The 19,925-nt window shown below is 40.6% G+C and overlaps 1 protein-coding gene across 7 annotated transcripts; it reads left to right on the top strand.

Annotated features, from left to right (window-relative positions):
* Positions 1 to 432: 432 nt before the first annotated feature.
* dazap1 (DAZ associated protein 1) lies at positions 433 to 19,835 on the top strand. Of its 7 annotated transcripts, none has more exons than XM_035646762.2 (13): positions 433 to 623; positions 1,866 to 1,906; positions 3,473 to 3,639; positions 4,131 to 4,196; positions 5,435 to 5,539; positions 5,765 to 5,813; positions 9,352 to 9,434; positions 12,498 to 12,645; positions 12,868 to 12,900; positions 13,487 to 13,657; positions 14,356 to 14,520; positions 17,129 to 17,221; positions 18,962 to 19,835. In XM_035646762.2, the coding sequence occupies exons 1-13, from the start codon at positions 592 to 594 to the stop codon at positions 19,132 to 19,134; spliced, it is 1,326 nt and encodes a 441-aa protein (XP_035502655.1). In that variant the 5' UTR covers positions 433 to 591; the 3' UTR covers positions 19,135 to 19,835. The 7 variants fall into 7 exon arrangements, with proteins under 7 accessions (XP_035502655.1, XP_035502657.1, XP_035502654.1 ...); XM_035646761.2 differs by having other exon boundaries at positions 436 to 623; positions 5,432 to 5,539; XM_035646763.2 differs by having other exon boundaries at positions 441 to 623; positions 5,432 to 5,539; positions 13,508 to 13,657.
* The last annotated feature ends 90 nt before the right edge of the window (positions 19,836 to 19,925 follow it).

Raw genomic sequence — 19,925 nt, 5'->3', positions numbered from 1 at the left:
TATTAAAGTCTTGGAACTAGATTCTGAGTTGACAAGCCCGGCCAGGACCACAATGGAGGATGGAGGAGTATTTCAAGTGGAACCAAATTCTGACAAATTTTCAATAGATCCAAATGAAGTAAACCTGAAGCTGTATTGGGCCGGTGGGCAGTTGATAATGACTTTGGCCATCATGTTACACATCTATGTGCAATATCAGAAATTAAAGGTCAAATGTAGTTGTTTGTTGTTAATTAAATATTATTGTTGTTGGTCATTATTTACTGCACATGGGTTCGTTGCCCAGGTTCTCATTGTAAAAAGAAGTCTCACTGATATGAAGCCTCATTGAACTAAGAGCTTTAGAATAATAAAAACAAAACACATCTGGGTTTAAATCACTTAGCTCCACCTCTGGGATGTAATAACACGGGGGGACTAGTTGGGTGTAATGTTCCTTTAAAGACGATGCCCCCCTGCAGCGTTGTCATTGCGCAGAGCAGTTTGAACCAAAACGCGGAGTGACCTTCCTCCGCTCTCAGTCTGAGAGGGGCAGCACTGAAGCGATACGCCGGTCACAGCGCCTACAGTCAACCGCGTTAGCCTCAGAAGATGAACAACAACTTGGTCGGAGATGAAATCGGGTAAGGTCCCATGGCTTTGACACAGCTTCCCGCTGCGGGCGCGTCGAACTGTACAGAAAAGCGTCGTCGCCTCGCAGTCTGCCGCTGAGCTCGCGCTCGCGCGCTCTCTCTCTCTCTCTCCCTCTCCGTCCGTCCGTTGGTGCTGTCATTTGACAGCTAACGCTAGCTAGCATGCTAAGCTAGCCGTAGTAACTTAGCGACGTCGCTGGCCCGAAAATTTAAAAAAAAGAAGAAAAAAAAAAGTGAAACTAACCACTGAAGTGGCACCGTTGAGCCCCTCCACGCGCGTCTCCGGTGCTGCCACTCGGCGTGCCGCGCGTGGAAGTGGAGTTGTTCCATGTCAGTGTTGTTCCCGGGTAGCTCGCAGCAGCCGAACTAGCTTAGCCGACGCCTGCCAGCGAAGCGAAGCGAAGCGAAGCGAAGCGTGCCCCCCCCTTCTCTTCCACTTCGCCCAGCGCGAGGGCATTTAGCGGGCACTGCCGGAGGACGGAGCCTCCTCGTCCCGCACTGACCCTCCGCTCTTTGCCACAGCAGCAGCAGCCGCCACCATTATCTGTCAGCAGTGGTCTTAACCTCGCTAGCTTGTGTGACAGTGGTGCCTTTTCTTTTTTTTTTGACCGCTGCTATTAAAAACTTCCAGCAGCCGAGGATTCACTCACCGGCGCGCACCGGCGGGAGAATCCTCGGGCTTTACGGCGGTGAAGGCTGGAGCCGGGTGGTGGACGGGGACTGCTGCTGCTGCTGCTGCTGCAGTCAGCTCGGTGCTGTGACGCCGTGGCTCCATCCTGGAGTAACTTACGTGGCAGGAGGTTCATAAAAAGAGCCTTTATTGTCCACACCACTACAGTGACATCCACGTCCAGGACGGGATCTAAACATATGACTCACGCAAAACGGGGTGTTTGATACTGAGATCTTGTGTGTTTTATCCCCCCCCCCCCTCCCCCCAATGCTGCACCAGCCTTGGTGGCAGCAGCGATGCCTCATGTTGTGTAATATCTGTGTATTTGGCTGTTGAGTCAGCTGCAGCTCTGTGTTCTCAACATTGCAATATTCTCCTGCATAGACATTGATTGTTTAAAAAAAAAAAAAAAAGTCATTTCATGGCCTCTGGATATGCAGCATGTTTTTGTGTGGGACATTGCAATGCTGCTTGTTCTGAAATAGTTGATGACTTATGACTCTGTCTCAAAGCGATGATAAATGACTGACTTGATGGTAATTTGTATCGACTCTTCTCAGGAAACTTTTCGTGGGTGGATTGGACTGGAGTACCACACAAGGTAAGACGCACTTTTTTTTTCTTTTAACCTGTGAAATCTCACCCACTTCATGTACAAAGTCTTTTTTTTTTAATCCACTGCAGTTTGTGTGGTTGTTGTGCACTGTTGTAGCTTCACTGTTGTCTGCCTCGAGGATGGTTTCCTGTTCATCGTTATTGTTTGGAGCATAAGTTTGAATAAACCCCTCGAAATTGTCAGGTCACAAGGGGGTTCCACTTTTGCCTTGGCGTCAATATTTGATGGTATTTTTGTGATGCTGATTTTATACAATAAGTAAAAAAGGTGTGTGACATGGTCTCTGGAAACAATTTTCATTAACATGCAGATGAAGATATTTTTATTTGTCACTACTATAATGCCTGATTCAAAGCATTGGTTTTATTCAGGGAAAATGCTCACATGACGCGTCTGAGAGACACATAGAGACCCTGATGTATTTGAGAAGCTTGGTTGATTTTGTGAAATATAAATGTGTCACGCGGAATACATGATTAAATTAATTAATTAAAGCAACGTATACTGACACCAGGTATAGTTATAAGTATGTTGCCCTAAGAAACCTGTAAAAGAGATTTTACTTTGTCACACTATCACCGCAATTACAGACGGTATTGAGTGTTGTTTGATGATATTGATGCATTGACATGACATCGAGTGGAGAGTGTAGCACCAAAGTTGTTTATTAATGCTTATAACATATCAAATCACTGTCTTAATACTATATCAATATCATGATATGAAGATAAAGAGTATTTTATCCCTTTTCACATTTCACAATTACTGATGATGCAGTTGAAAACCACAAGCACTGGTGCTGGAGTCTACAAATTGATATCACAGATGGGGCCTGTGTTTGTATTCTCCTCTCATTCAGAGCTGCCCAGAGTTGGTTTATTTTGTCTTAAAGCTTTTTACTGGCTCATGCTCGGCTGTCCATCGTGTAACTTTGTCTGCGCCAACAGCGCTGTTAACATTAAGATCTGAACCACAACGCTGCGTTACTCTGAGCCCGTTTCCCCGCCGATGCCCTGGGGCTTCTCAGCAATGAGAAAAGCAATTACGATAACTCTCTCCAAAGTGACTCCTCGTTTGTTCAAACTTGCACACTTGTCTCCATGGGCATGTGCAGGCGTTACAGTGGTTGGTTGTACGCTGGGTGCTATGCAAGATGACAGTGGGTCAGTGCTATATTTGCTCTGCAGGAGAGTCAATATGTGACTCTAGTGCGTTTTTATGTTTTCACATTAAAAAACATTGATACAATATTCTATGCAAAAGATAAAATCAAGGTCACTGAAGGACTTAATGTTAGGACTTAAAGACGTAATGTTCCCTTTGTTGCACTAGTTTTGGTTCCAGTTTTGGTGCTGAATATGTTTTCATCGAATCATTTATTGTAATGAAAGCATACGTTCTATAATCATGATTACTCCTCTTTGTGTTCAGGAGGCAAACTGGGCTGAGTTAAATCTTTGATCAACTCTGCACATTTGCTGTATTATTGTATAAATCTATGCATATTTTTTTGCAGAGCGACATTTTTATTTAATTTCTTTCTTTCCTCAGAGACACTTAGAAACTACTTTTCACAGTATGGGGAAGTAGTGGATTGTGTCATCATGAAGGACAAAACTACGAATCAGTCGCGAGGCTTCGGCTTTGTCAAATTCAAAGACCCCAATTGTGTACGGACAGTGCTGGAGACAAAGCCGCATAATCTTGATGGAAGAAATGTGAGTATTTTTTTTAAATCAAAGGACCAGATAGTCAAATCAACTGGAGTAATCTGCCAGCGCTTTGTGAGAGCAATGTGAAATAGTAACTGTATGTTGGAGGTTATTCAAGGAGAAATTCAATTTTGGTTTGTGTTGCACCTGCATGCAGATGCAGATGATGCAGACTGACATTTTTACTTGTCCAACAAGACTTACCTGTTCAAATTAGAATTAGGAATATTGGCAGCTAAAGTGGTATCTTCAGAGATGGCTGACAAGAAACAAGCTGTAAATCTAGTTTCTCCTCTGCATTAAGTGGCGCTATTCACGTCAAATTATATTTTGCGAAAAACTCTTAGCCATATATTCAGATTAATGTATGTCTCTACTACATATGTTGCCCTGCTGTTTTGTGAGGCAAGCAAGTCTACTAAAAGGGAAACAGTGAAGGTGAAGGTTTGTAGTTATCTTCATTTGGGGAAAAAAAAATTCTCTCTCTCTACTGTCAGATTGACCCGAAGCCATGCACTCCCAGGGGGATGCAGCCTGAAAAGTCTCGAACCAAAGAGGGCTGGGTAAGAGGAATCTGATTTCTAATCGGAAGGCATGGCTAGGTGTTTCTGCTGGCTTAGGCCGTCAGTCTCTCCAACCCCTCCTTATCTTGACGCTGAACTCTGGTATCTGTTTATGAGCTGTGAGGAGACCATAAGCTTCATTTATAAAATAACTCTGACTTTGTCCTAAATCTCATTTTTAGTTATTTGTTATTGTCAAAGTGTGGTTTTATTTTAGAAATTACAATGCACAGGCTTCATACATTTGAGAATCCCTGAAATGAGTTTGGGGCTTTGATAAATTTTAAAGACGCATTAAATACTGTATGACTTGTATCGACCTCTATTTATGGGACTGCAGCGATATCAGCAGATCTCTGGAAGAGTTAACACAAGCCTGGGATTGGACCATAATACTGTCACAATTTCCCAGATGTTAAAAAAGTGACTCATGAGGATGTCATCAACCTGTATCTCCATGTTGAATGTGTGAATTATGATAACACCTCTGCCATATGTTGTTTGAATTTTGCTCAGTTTTCTTGATCTTGAAGTTAAGAAAAAAAAGATGTGGTTGCTGAAATAATTTGTCCTTGCAAGTGTCTTTTCTTTTGATTGAGAACTATGAAAACGCAAAAGATCTTTTATGGTTCAGAAAATTGCTTTCGGCAGTGAGCATTTTGCTAGGCAGAAATCTCTGCACCAACTTGCGTGATTTGTGGGTCGATTGACAATGATCTCAAGCCCCTGCTGCTCTATTATAGTCTTTTTGTCCCTTTGGGCGGTCAAGGGTTTAGTTATTGCACTTTTGCTGTCTATAAAACATTTTCATAAGTCACATATTTGGCAGCACAGACTCTGTATGTCAGAATCTTTTATAAATGAGGCCCCTCTTCCTCCTCTCGGAACTACTTGCACTGAATTTAAGTCATACAGTTGGTGCTGCATGTTTTACTAACAAAGCAGAAGATGTAGTAATTGGTAAAAAGCGTTGTTGTAAGCAGCCTCCAGCCTTTGTGGCATGAGTGCAGTGCACAGCAATGCTTAGTGTTTGAGAGTAAGTGGAGGAAGCCGTGTTCTCTGATCTGTGGAGACCAGTGTTTGCATTGACATGACATGTTAAGAATTATACCCCAGGGCAAGAGGAGAACCTAATTTCTTCTGCACTGTCTGAATAGATGTTGGCTAACTGGCCCCCCTCTCTGAGTGATGCTGTAACAGACATTGAAATCCATACACTCCCTGTTTTCTTTCAGAAGGGCAGCAAAGCCGATAGCAATAAATCAAAGAAGATATTTGTAGGTGGAATCCCCCATAACTGCGGCGAGCCTGAACTCAGGGACTATTTCAATAGATTTGGAGTGGTGAGTATTGCTGAGCACACAACGCAAGTCAGTTCACATTCATTAAGACTGCTTGAATGGATGTGACATTGAACAGGGTCAATACTGCAGTATGAAAATTTTGTGGCATGGGAAAGTACTATCATTTATTTGTGCAAATTTTGGCTGAATATTTTATTGGAATAAGAAGGGACCCTGCCTGTTTTTTTCTAAATGGAGCCTCTGTTTCTCTTTGTCCCATTCAAGGTCACAGAGGTGGTAATGATCTATGATGCGGAGAAGCAGAGGCCCCGAGGTAAAAGCTGATCCCGTTTTTCCCCTTCTCTCCTCTCCATACCATACCATCTTAAATCTCATGACAAACTATTCTGGCCCAAAGAGAAAAAAAGCCCCACTCAGCCCCATATGTTCAATTCTTTTAAAACACAGTCATCCTTAACATGAATTTTGTGTACGATGAAGGCACACGATAAAACACAAAATGCACTGAAAGCATGTTAAACGAAACCCCTACAAAGCCATTACAGCGCACATTAAATGTAGTGAAAAATATATATATATATCGCTCACATATATATCGCACACTGGTCAAGAACACTTAATTCTTTAACAGGCCTGATGGCAGTATCTCCTGTATATGCTAGGGTTACAAATTTGTTTAATATCATATGTAATCTGCTCACATAAAACAATAACAGATGGTGTCTTTGCTGTGTCCTTCATGACCTTGTGGGACAATTCCAGTCTGTTTCAGACACATTACTACTCGCTTACTTTTATCCTGAAAAAAATTTGTCCAGGCAATGGACACCCAAACTGGCATAGTAACATTAAAAGTCTACACCCGGTCCCATTTTGGCATGTTTGATAATAAATACCTCAAAAATTTTGTTGCTGAGTAATTTGTAATCTTTCTGAATAATTTTCTGTTGCGTGATTAACTGTTTAATTAAGTGTTTCATCTGTAAAATTAAGATTTTTAACCTTTTAAATTTAAAAAAGAAGAAAAGCCTGATTCAGAATTAGGGATGTCAATTTGCCCCCACACCAGCCTTGAAAGAGCAGATAGCAATACAGCTGCTTATTATGTAAGACATGCTGTGTTTTGAGGAGCTGGAACGCACATACTTGAAAATCCCTTCACTGAAACTTGCTAAATGAAAGGAGATTGTGCAGCTAACTGGAAAGTTGTAAATAGGGGTTTGTAGGACTCACTAACTAGAGAACAAAAAGTAGGTGCTCCAAAAAGACGGCACTTCATCACAGCACACAACTGGCATATTAAGAACAGTTCCAGTATCTATGGGGATATTTGTCCTTCACAGAGGCTGGTTTCATCCCGGTCGCCAGAGGTGACTATAATTAAATTCTGTTATTACATTTTTTTGCATGTCCTTTTCATACCGCAGAAATATATACGACACGAGTCCTGGCAGTAACAGTGACACACATTAACGTCTCGGAAGAGTTTGTCCAGATAAGTCATAAATGTATCATGAGTGGGTGACGTGCCGACACTTTAAGCGTGGAGTGCCTCACTGGGAATCAGACCCGTGCCACTGGCAGCGTTGGTGTCAGACTCTTGCCTGCTGAGTTACTGTCACAGCTGTCTCATCTGCATTTGTCCTACATAGCAATGATGCAGTGGCCACTGACCCACAACATGTATTACTTCCCTCTCTTCCAAACGCCATACATTCTCTGTTGGGAGAAACCCCAGAATAGTTTGTCATTGGAATTTAACATTATGCAGTGCATCAGTAACAACCATTACTTGATCTTTAATAGTATAAAGAATTTCTTTTACTAAAACCATTAGACTTTGAACACTGGCGTAAGTTTTCTTTGACCTTGATTTAGACGTACTTGATATATTTCTCTTAAACGGCATAGTGTGTGTTTTCCCATATGTAGAAAGTTAAGTCGTTTTGTAAGTAAGCCCTTTCTATTTTTTCTTTCTTCTGTACCCCCTTCTCCTTGTGAATGGTTTGAATGTGATTAACTGTGTCTCTTAAGATTTGTCTTTTCTCCTTTAGGTTACTGTGCATTGACTGGTAGCACAGAGGTACAGGCCAAATGTAAAAGTACCCAGATCTTTTTTCCCTCTTAGTCAAAATGGGGCGTACACAAGGTTGCATCCAACTGTTAACTGGGTTAAGGCTAAACTTTTTCCAGTAATAAGGTAGTTTGTTCAAGATTTTCCTCAAAGTTATTGGAGGAAACAAATGATAACAATTGAAGTCTTCATTTTTAATCTGTGTGTATTCATGTCTGATGTTGACATTCAGCCTCTGCATTTGAGATGAATAGGTTTTAGGTGATATGGCCAACAGTTGATTAATTAATGGATTTATTGTTTAGTTTATAAAATGTCAACAAATGGTTTAAAAAATATTTTTAAGTATGAGGTTTGTCCGACTAACAGTCCACAACCCAGAGATATTTAGTTTACTGTGGAGAAGTAAGAAATCAAGAAAATATTCACATTTTGAGAAGCTGAAAGCAGTGAAAACATGCCATTTTTTCCGTAGAAACCTAATTGATAGATTATAACTGACTATCAAACTTCTTGCCAAATAAATTTAAAATCAGAACGACGTCACAGCTCTTCAAATTATATTTTCAAATAATTTCCCAGTTCTATTTCTATGGGTCTGAGTAAAAGCTAGTTCACAATGTACAACCCGTCAGATTCATCTATAGCTGATGTCTGATTTGAGTCACAAATCAAATATCAATGTGAGTGTCACCAATTTGAGTGTCACTGTAACCAAGATATGTCAAACTCTTTAATGTGTCAACTTGGTTTCGAATTTAGATCGAGGTTGGGTCAATGACAGATGGTATTAATAGCAATAGATCATGAGGCTTGGGAAATGCTTGGCATGTTACTAGAGGTCTCCAAAATCTTGGTTGTCTCGCAGGACGTTCAGTTGGATTGAGGTTAAGTCCCCAAGTAGAGATTGTGCACACAACCCAATTCTGCCACAGCGGAAAGTTAATCAAGTTGAAAGTAGATCACTGCAGCTCGCAGCGGCCTTTTGATACTCTGAAAAGTTCTGGAACAGGTAAAGTAGTTCACAGAGTAGTAGGTGCGGCTGCTCCGAGAAGTCCTTAAACTTTGGGCTCCGCATTCTTGTCAATGAACGTTGTGTACCCCCCATGAAAACTCTCGAGCACAATTAGAAACATGTCACTTTGGGAAACCAGTTATGGCCTATATCTTTGTGTTATTGTTGTGAGCGATATTTTAATTGTCCATTTTAGGCTTATCCTTGCTGACTCAAAAGTAAAACACTGAAATTGGGAAAGCTTGGAGAAAGCTTAAGGCATTCTACAGTTTGTGTTTCTCCATATTTTTGTGATGCATTAACAGTGGCTGCTGCGAGTGTGTGCTCCAAAGCAATATACCAAGGGACAGATCAAGGTGGGGTTTGGATGAAACGGCATGAAGTAACACTAATGTCATACTGCTTCAATTGGCATCTATCAATGTTAGAGGGCGAAAGAGTGACTTAGTTGATGTTTGTCATGTGACATTTCACGTTGAATCAAATGCTGCACCTGTCATTCTTCATGTTTAGCAGTTAAACCTTCCTGTATTGTTATCTTCACAAAACATTTCTCTGCACAGTAAAGAGAAGTTTCCCCTCAATCCCCCAGGCTTTAGCCTCGGATTTGTGTTGTTCTGCGAGTCTGCGACATCATCCGAACCCCAGGAGCCTCTTGCTCAGTCTTGACGGATCCTCACTCTGCTGGAGCCCAATACTGTTCTTCATCTTGTGTTGTCACAACCCCCCTGCTACCTTGATTCACTCTTGGTCGTTGGCTAGGTTTTGGATTTATTACTTTCGAGGCCGAACAATCAGTGGACCAGGCTGTCAACATGCATTTTCACGACATCATGGGCAAAAAAGTGTGTAGTTGTAGTTTTATTTTACCCTTAAGATCAAACAGAGGCTTGGGCGACAGAGCAAGAATTGTACTATGATGCTGTTTTATTAGTTATAGTTACTTTTTCCAGTGGGTTCCCATCAGTGACTGCAACATCCTACCTCAAAAATTTAGCCTCTAAGAAAAATAAGTCAGCAGCCGGATTATTTTATGATTTTACACTAGTGCGTTCATAGTTTCCACAGCAACTTGTGCTCGACAAATGCTTTTATATTACAGTTTGAATTGTCGCCCAAGGCTTTGTTTAAACTGACCACTCCTTTAGGATGTCATAAGTGCATTGTACTCAAAACAAAACGTATACAAATTTCTGGCTTTATGAAAAATAATAACAGTATCAATTATAAAATAAAATGTAGGCTTTATATCCTGTGGAATTTCACAGACTGCAAATCGCCTAAAGGATTGGTCCATTCTGTTCTGTTTATTTTGTTTTCTGATATATTGTTGGCAGGTCACTTACACGTCAACATTTTTGGTTATTTATTAATTATTATTTTAATTTTATTTCATTTTTGAAAAGTTAAAGTAAAGACTCAACTCAGTGACCTCAGTTCAAGAATCTCCATACTGTGTCTCTCAGTTTTCTCAATTTAAAAAATGCTGCTTAGGATGAGGCACGAGCCGCACAGAGTAATGTTAGTGTTCACTTTAACTCAGTGGGTGCACCAGCTGGATGAGGCTTACTGCTCAAAGACATTTCAGATAAGGTAAGCTGTCCATCTGGGACAAGTCAATAAACTCACTATGGTGTAGTGTTCAAGCACACTTCATAACCTTCTGGCATCCTTTTCTATTCTTCTGCTGTATGTGGCAAACTCCACACACTTGACACCGCAGCTAAATCAAACCAACCAAAAGCATGTTGCATGTCCCATGCATCTCACATGGATTGGGCTGCCACTTGGGTTCTCAAGGCTTTTTTAAAAAAGTGTTAATTCATTAACAACCCCCTTTTCCCCCAGTAGAGACATTTTGTAATTAGCAGCTTTTAAACCAAAATACAGAGGGATACCAGAAGAGAGACCAGAAGTCTGCCCTGCGTAACGACAGAAAATGATTTGTGGGCATTAGAAAATGATTTAAGTCAAGCGCAGTGTTCCACTAAGTCACATCATATCATCGTATGTATCCTGTATCTTAAATATTTGAAGGTCCGTCTGCATCGACACACTTCAGACCTCTGTGTATATTTCAGCATTTTTGTGAGGTTTCTTATTCTCTTGTTGACATTGTCTAAGTTGTGATCATATTTGGTGAAAAGTGCTAATTGTTGTGGTGTGTCTGCACTTCCAAAGATAATGCTAGTTGTTTTTTTGTGTGCTTTTATTTTGAGTGGACAGTAGAAAGAGTGGACAGGAAAATAATGGGATAGAGAGTTTTGCGGTCTTTGGTCTTTGGTCAGCACCTTAAGTAACCCGACCCCCTTAGATGCACTTTTTCTGTTTATTGTAAACAGACAAACTAAAATTGCAAGTGCATTACTGTATTTTGTGCATTACTGTCTATCAAATTTTCCCCCAAGATACAATCTATCAGTCACTGGTAAGATTGATTTTTGTTATGTTAATCAAAGATATAGAGTAGCAACACGACATTTTTACTGAAGTGTCATTGATGATTATTAGTGATGATCTCAATCCCATTTCCTTCGTACCGTAAAGGATTCAGCCAAACCTCTGTACTCTCCAGTGGTACCCACCTCCCCTTGACTTTGCCCTGGTTTTCGGCAAGAATCAAGGCTCGACTTAATCCATTGTTCTTGACTTGACATTACCTTACGCTGGGACTTGAGGGAGCCTGGGAGATATGAGTTACAAAATTAGAAATTGGAGCACATCAAACTGTGGGACAAATCCCAGTTCTGCTGTTGGGGACTGCACAGAAGTCATGGTATCCATCACTCGTTGCTGTGATGCCCACGGGAGAAAGCGATCAGGTAGCAGCCGGCGGCGGCGAGGCCACTGTCGGAAACATGTGCATGTAATTAGGTCGACAGAGAAGGAGGATGAGGCTGGGGAAGGTGGCAACACCTTAAAGCGGGGAGGAATTTGCGATTCGTTTTCCTCCTGCAAGGTGACCCCAATAACTCAACCTCTCAGTCTATTTCTGGTTGCCTCCCCCTTAGTCTCAACCTGTTTCTTTGCTCTGGTTAACTGTTAGTAGCTTTGCCTAGTTACAAACAAGAGAAGCTTTGTTATTGGGGCAATCAATTTATATTTGACTCAAGACATTAAACATTTATATTGGATAAAACTCTTCTAGATAAAACTGAAATAAAAGTGAAGCATGCATTTCTGCATTAATAACTCCTAAACAATCTTAGTAACATTTGTGGCTTTTAAGATGGATTCTTAATATATAGATGTTTTAAAAATTCCTTTTTTAAATTTTTTTTAGACAATGTCCTCAACTTGACATTATATTGGTGCCAAACTGTTACAGAAAATATTTTCTCACATTTGACACAGTATGAAGATTCTGTTTTACATTGTAACAACTGTTCATTTTTACTATCTGCATGTTTGCTTAATATTCTGTAAGAACTGAGATACAAACCCCTTCCCCCCAAAAAAACATATTCTAATTAAAAAAAAAAGAGATATTCTTTATAAGCGTTAGCTGGAGAAAGGTAAGTCATGACCTTCCATTAGATGTATGTATTCCTCATTTGAGGAAATAAAGAAATCTATGTTTCTCAGGTACATGTGCTATGATGTAGAGATGATGATTTTAAAAAAGTCTAATTTATGTGTGCTGTCTTTGCAATATCATTTTGGGCATTCTGAAATTCTTGCTTGATAACTAGTACCTGAGACACATAGCTGTACATTTCTCCAGGCTACACAGTAATATAATTAAGATAGCTGCCCCACATTATTCCAATAAACATAAAGTGGAATTTTTAAACCTGGCCCCAAAATGTTGAGATTGAATATCATCGGTAGGACAGGTCTGTCTAGGTGAGGGACGTCTAGATCTTATGCCGGTGTTGCCAAATGTGCCCTCCTTGTCCTTTGTCCAGGTGGAAGTAAAGAAGGCTGAACCGCGTGACAGCAAAGCTCCTGGCCAGCTTGGCCCCGGCCAGTGGGCAACCAGGGGCATCTTGAGCGCAGCTAATGGTTGGACAGCACAGCCTGCCCAGGGCTGGCAACAGACATACGGGCCACCGGGTGAGTGGGAACAAGTCCCAGAGCGAGTGAGGCTGTCTGTTCAGCGGAGAACCTCGAAGAAATGGTTTTAAGTGTTTAATCCTCTGCTCTGACATTAACCTCATGCACGGTGGACACAGCATGCACTGTCTGTTTGAACGTTACAGTGAATTATTTGAACATTTTGTATGTCAGGCATCATTATTGTCCTGGGTCTAAATTTGTCTTTCTTTCTTTCTGAAGGAGTGTGGGTGTCGACTACCGGGCAACCTATAGGTAAGTGTTGCACCTCTTTATGACCACACAGAAAACATCCTGTCTTTCCAGTTTAATGAATTGGTTGTTTTTCATATGTTGCACAATAGTGACTCGATCAAACTGCAGATAGACGTGTGTGTGAGCCATGTGATCGTGTTCTTATCTTGAAAAAGGCTTGTGTCACACAAAGAGCCTGCATTGAGTACAGCCAATAGGCCGATGACAGTTAACAGCACGTGTTATCACTGATTCATAATGGCTGAGGCTGCTGATAATTTTCTGCTTGAGACAGATGGCAGCCTTGAATGTATTCCAGCCTCCCTCTGCTATTGGTCAGGCTCGGTTTCATCTCACCACCTCCGGGTCAACCTGCAGGACTCACTGCAGTGTCGGCCCCGTGCTCGGGGATACTTCAGTTTCAGATAGAAACCTGTAAAATGCAGAATTTACACCATTTATCTACTTTGTCTATGTTTCAGCTGTTCAGTAAGACCATGACAAATTGAAACTGATGCAGTAAAGATACAGTACAGTGCACTTCATTCACGACCTGATTATTTATATAAAATGTACACAGATATTTAACAACATGCATAAGAAATAGTTCTGTCCTCTGTTGGTGCAGGGGGGTATGGACCTCCGTTGACTGCAGGCCGGGGAACACCCACACAGCCCCCATCACCTTTCAGCGCATTCCTGGTCACAACCCCGGCAGGTGGCTTTGCTGCACCTCAGGGCTACCCTCAACAGGGCTACAGCACAGCACCTCAGTTTGGTCAGTAACACGTGATGTACTCGCTCATAAAACACTTTGGTGTTGATCAAAATTTGTAAGTGCTTACAGATGATATCTCATATGTTAGGATAACATTGGGAATTAGGCTGCAAATGTGTTGGTTTACTCAATGTCAGGTTTTCTTGGCAGCTTCGCTGTTGCTGTGGTCAGGGAGGAACCTCCATCTTATCAGACACAGACAGATACACTGAATTTCATGAAATTCTGCGAAAGGCCTGTGTGTGTGGGGATTATAACCTTGCTCCAAATAAACCTGTTAGCAGACCAAGCTAATGTTTTTCAAATCGTGGACCAAATAAACAACTGAGAAAGAAGTGTGGAAATATCTGTTAGAAGTGGTGACAATTTCAATCTTGCAGCAGGTCCTTATGAAAGACGTTTGACTTACAACCTAAATGAGAAGAGTTTTTTTGGAGACATTGATGAATATCATGGCTAGTTACAGTTTTCATGTGATGTTATGGTGTGGTTGAATGATTTTTTTTAATTATTATTCAAAATACAAAAAAGTCAAAGACATCTTTTGGAAGAGAATTTGTATTTTACTTAAAAAACAGCAACACTGGGGCTTGACCATGGTCTGAATATACAACACAATGTACAATCTGTGATAATGCCACAAGAAAAGATGATCATTACAGAATAGTCATAGATATCATCTTGTTCCTTCCCAACAGGTTACACTTTTGGCACACCCCAAGCAGACCAGTATGCTCCACAGATTCCTCCTCCGCCCACCACACCAGGAACTGCACCTCTGGGCTTTGCCCCCGCCACCACACCAACTCAGGACTTGAGCAAAGCTCCGACTGGGCAGCCTGACTTTCCTTATAGCCAGTATGGTAAGAAAAGCATTGTGCATCAAGCAGTTTGCTGCCCCTTTTCTCTCCCATTTAAATTTTGATCCCCACCCGCCGCCCTCCCCATCTCCTTTAGTATTTTATGGGTGCAACTGCAGCTCATGTTAGTTCATCTTAACAACCCTAAAACAAGCGGAGCTTGCTCTTGGTTCCATTTAGCTTGAACAGCTACACATGCATACATGCTTCTTGCATACATGAACCCCTCCGGCTCCACTGTGAAGATGCTGCTGAACTTTAACTATATCAAGGAGTCTTCAGCTGTCATTTCTGTCAAGTTTTTCCAGCTGAGCTGTGGATTGGTAAAAAAAAAAAAGAAAAGATTGGTAGATTTTAATTAGATCATCCTGCCTAGCAATGTTTTCTTTGTTTTGTTTTGCTTCTTTTTTTAATTGTATTTTGATTTTTATGGAAGTTCATCCTTCTCCTGACTGACTGTACTAGACATTTGATTCAAACACTCCTACCTTTCAATTGCTCCCTCCTACACTTTCTCTTTCTCTTCCTCCCTGATGAGGACTTTGCTGGTTTATTTTCCTGGACTTGGCACGGTCGCCGTAGAAGAGCACCAGCATGACAATATTAAACCCATGAAACATTATTTCTGGAATTAGGCATGTCCAACTGGTCAATCCAATATTTTGAACATGTCCATTAGTCTATCTCTCCGGACCTTTGCATGCTTGTTTGCAAAATGTGAACTTTGTCCCTCTGCCCTGTAGATATGTGCAGAAATTAGAATCCTCGCCATGTCATTTTTTGACTAATGTGTCTATAAGATTTACTCTCTGATGTCTTTGTGGTCTCTGAACTCAACTGTTAGTCTAGTCAAATATTACCTTTGGACTGTCTTAGGCCAGGATAATTATTTCTACTAGATCTTTCCTGAGGCGATTAACTCTGCCAAAATCCTTCAGCATGTAGGGACCTGAAATACAGACGTTTGATCAAGCCACTCCAGTGTAAATGCAGATAATGATGTGCCTTATTAATTTCTATGGTTTAAAAAAAAACTTAGAGAGGTACATTTTCCAGTGACATACTGTATGCTCATGCAGGATTGAATGTCTGACATCATGCTGAGAGCACAACTGGAGGTATTCAGCTCCAAACCAAAACGAAGACGGAGATACTGTGAAAACTAACCAGCATCCAGGGAAATGGAACTTTGTCTTCATCGAACATTCAACTGCAACAAAAGCACGCAGTCAGATAAGAGCCAGATATTCATTTAGAAGCTACATTCCGTTTTTTTGGGCTGGCTGGTGCTTTTCTTCTGCCTTGGCTTACAGCTGCCTCACACTGCTGGATCTACATTGAAAGCAGACATGTGATCGCTGTCAGTCACGACAGGTGTCCATCTTGTCCAGTGTTTCCTGTTTGGCTTCTCATCCATCCAGCTTTTTTGCTTTTTAGTGTCCCCTGGCATTTAGTCTGCTAATCAAAGCCAGGGATGACAGCACAGAGTCACAGAAGTTTTGTGAAATGATATCTACCTACAATAGTCATCACTGGATATGACTTTTTTTTGTTTGAACTTTGCAGATGGTTCAGCTTAGGCAAATAAAGTTTGGTTAAGGTTACACTTTGCTTATGCAGAGTTGGGCAGTCAAGATAAACTGGTTATGCTAAGAGTGAAGATCAGACCTGTGGTTTTGCATGTAATGTTTAATTTAATAAAAACATATTTTCTGATGCATACCATATATTTTCTAATGATTCTCATCTTCCTGGCAGACACTGACTTCACTTTTACTGCAGTACACAGTGAAACTTGCGTACATGTTTACTTTTTTTTGTTGGTCAAAATTCCTTAGTGCATGCAACAATACAGCAATATCTGATATTTGAGAGCTGACTGCTAAGCAGCAGCCTTTGGTATTGCAAGAAACTTCACATTGTCCCTTGAGTTATGTTCATGCTTTATTTTGTGGTATTTTTTTTCAACAGTAAAGCTCCGCTTTTGACTAACTTTTGGATGTTAATGTCTTAATGAGTAATGTTTCTCAGTCTCACTCAAACCAAAATATTGTAAAGGATACAAAACAATAATGTTATAAGATAAATCTGGCATGTAGCCTATCTTAAACCAAATTCAAGAAATTTCAAGTTGATTGTTACAGCGTACTGAAATGAATGGGGCTTGGAAGATAGGAAATGAATCCAGAAATTTATGGTATGCTTTGGAAAATGTCTATAAGACGCGTACACAGGACATATTTTATGCATGACGACATGCAGAACTGCTGATGTGGTTGTTCTAGTCCATGTTCCGAGTTGCCCCTTTCTCGTAATATGTTCTTGGCGGGAAGACATGTTTCACATGTTTCTGGCATCTAAGCATATCATGTGCATTTGTGAAAAATTTCTGAGACCAGGCTGGCATGATTAAAGAAAAAGAAAAAAGCTGTGAGAGCAGATAGCTCACACACTCCCATTTTGTTTTGACTTCAGAGTAAGCGCATAGAGCAGACTTAGTACCGGAGTATAAATGTAAAGGTCAGTTCGCTCAGTAAGGGGGGGACTTTGTAAAATAGTCGGCCGGCAGTATCTGGGTTCAGTCAATCTGGTCTCCTCATCTCATTGATAGGCTTGGGTAACTACCCTCAGGACCCCTCTGCCTACGGACCAACGCGTCCTTCTCACAGTAATGGTCAGGATGGGCAGGGAGGATATAGTGCAGGTAGGTGCCAGCATCGTCTTCTCCCACCACAAAAGAAGCATCTGTTAGTACTGTAGTGTTTATAGAGCTGCAACCTGGTTCTGCCTTTTTTTTCTCCTTTTGCTCTGTGTTTAGTATTTTGCATGTACATTTTGCATGTACATACAAATTACTGTGCTATTGTGTAGTAAAACACAGCCACTGACTCCCTCCGCTGAGTGTATTTGTTAAAAATTTACATAGAAATTAAAGCACACCATCTCCCTCAGGGGCTGTAGCTTTACTATACCAAGACTGACCACGTCCTCCTTTTTTTTTTGTTTACTCACTGTCCACATTGTTTTGCTGATATAAAAGGATGATCTAATTGTCAGAAATTGTGTTCATGGTTCAGTTGTCTCTATGTATCAGCAGTCCATTCACCCATTTGTCCCCCCCCCACCCCCATGTACTGTCTCCACGTTGTACTATAGCTGAGGGGTGAGAAAGGAAAGAAGATTTAAAGAAGGACACGATGCCAGTAAATTTTCAATTCTTCTGTCTGATGCTCCTGTTGGGAACCGATCTCCGTTCACAGACCTTGAGCGGCCCAAAGTCTTTTTTCCTTCTCTTTTTCTCACTCTTCTCTTTCCATTCCAGTTGTTTATAGCTTTCTCCACTCCAGTATTTATTGACTACTGAGTGTAACTGGATTTTTCAAGGGCAAGGACATAACCAATCACCAGCAAGATGCTGGAAAGATTTGGCTGCAGCTGCTCTTTGTATTCTACATGATTCATTTGGTAGCTAATAAATCAGTCCTTTTTAAAGTTAGATGTCCCTTTGGTTTGGACAGTGGCTGCTAGAGTTTGGGAAAAACTACCTACTTACACAGAGGTTAGTTTCTCTCCCTGGGTGTCCCTTGTCTGTTTGCGATGAGTTGGCGCCATCTAGTGTCTAAATAGAAAAAACACCAGATCATTTAAGATAATCTACACATCAATTTACCCAAATTAGAAAAATCTTTAAAATTCAGATGAAATTTTTGTATTTGGACATTTACAGAACTGTTAAATAACACTTACGGTTCATTGATGTAATATAGCATTTAAATCTTGTGTAAACATCTTTTACAAATCCATTAAACACTCAATGAAACCGATGTTAAAAATGCACATGACACTTCTTAGCCATTTTGTTGTTTTCCGTATTAACCATAACAGTAATTGAAGGGAAAAATACATTGATTTAATTTACCAATCTAAATGGATTCAATTAACCACTGATTATGGAACAAAGTAGAAAATCTCTCATTCTCATCATCTCTTGAGATGAGAGATGAGATGAGAAAGGCATTCAAATCCTCAAATTTGAGATGCTTTAGTCAGTTATCAGTTATACTACCCATTACTTTTCTGTCAATTAAATAACTGATTATCCCAAACCTATTAATTGATAGATGCAGGGACAGGATGGTAAACCAGGAGTAAGAAGGTATTATGATATTAACTATAATTTACAAAATAATGTTACAGCACAGTAATCATTCATCAAAAATGACAACTTGAATGCACTTTACATCAGACATCTGCCAGTAAATGTAACAGTGTGACGGTAGGTGGTGGATATTTCCTCAACATCAAAATTGGGAGAATTTGAAAAAGCCATGTTACTTTATCAATACGTTAAAGGTGTAAGAATTCTCCCTAACACCATGTGGTGACGCTGACATTAAAACCCTCTTCTTTCTGCTCCACTCTCTCTTTCTCTTGTCCACCTCAGGGTACGGCCAGGACCTGACAGCATTCAGCCACAGCTTCGCAGACCCCACTCAGCAGACGGCTTCGTACGGGGCACCGACTGCACAGCCCACCGCCGCCCAACAGTCCGCCGCCAATGCGTTCGGCAGAGGGCAGAACCACAATGTACAGGGCTTCCATCCGTACCGACGCTGACCACCACCTCCGCCATGGGTGCTGTGTAAAGTTTGAGAGAGAAAAAAAGAGTCAGGGAAATGTTTGTTTTCGCTATAAAGCAAAACTGGAGTTCTGGATCATTCTATGGGAATGTTAAATGCACAGTTTGTGAAACAGAAACCTTGAAAGCAGGGATTCCAGTAAATTCAAAAAGGGTGTATTGAAACCCAGTGTTTTTTTTTGTTTGTTTTTTTGCCTAACTTAAGGAACATTCAGCAGAAAGAAGCTTTTATCCCCCACCTCTTTCCCCATCTTTTATAGTAGAACTAAACTACTTTGCAATAATTTTGATTGTCTGGTCAAACACTAGCACAGAGACTATATGTAAAGAGACTTGCATATAAATATGTATATTTATGGTGGACACAAATGAAAACAGGGTCTCAAGTTTCCTCAGCTTTAAATTCTAGGGAAAAAATGTTTTTATTTTTCATTTGGTGAATTATGTTTACTTTCTGAGCCTTTAAAGTTTGTTTAAAATGGAGATTATGAATATATATATTATACACAAACTGTGCAATTTTTTAAAAAGAGAATTTTGTACGATAAATGTACACTTTGCTTGTTTTTTTATTTAAAGATGTAGACTTCCCTCAGGTGGCTGTTTTGGGTGCATTTTTTGCACTTATGCAAAAAGAAAAAAAGGACAAATTATTACAAAAATAAATGTTTTATCGATACAGTGCTTGTCATGGGTGTTGTGTGTGTTTTCGTCTGGTGTTTGACTTCATACCCTGCAAGGTACTGCAGGGCCGAATCAGTAGAGTAAC

The sequence above is a fragment of the Scophthalmus maximus genome, chromosome 13 (assembly GCF_022379125.1).
Source record: "Scophthalmus maximus strain ysfricsl-2021 chromosome 13, ASM2237912v1, whole genome shotgun sequence".
Lineage (NCBI taxonomy): Eukaryota > Metazoa > Chordata > Actinopteri > Pleuronectiformes > Scophthalmidae > Scophthalmus > Scophthalmus maximus.
Note: the sequence above shows the minus strand (reverse complement) of the source record. Positions and strands in the feature narration are given on the sequence as shown.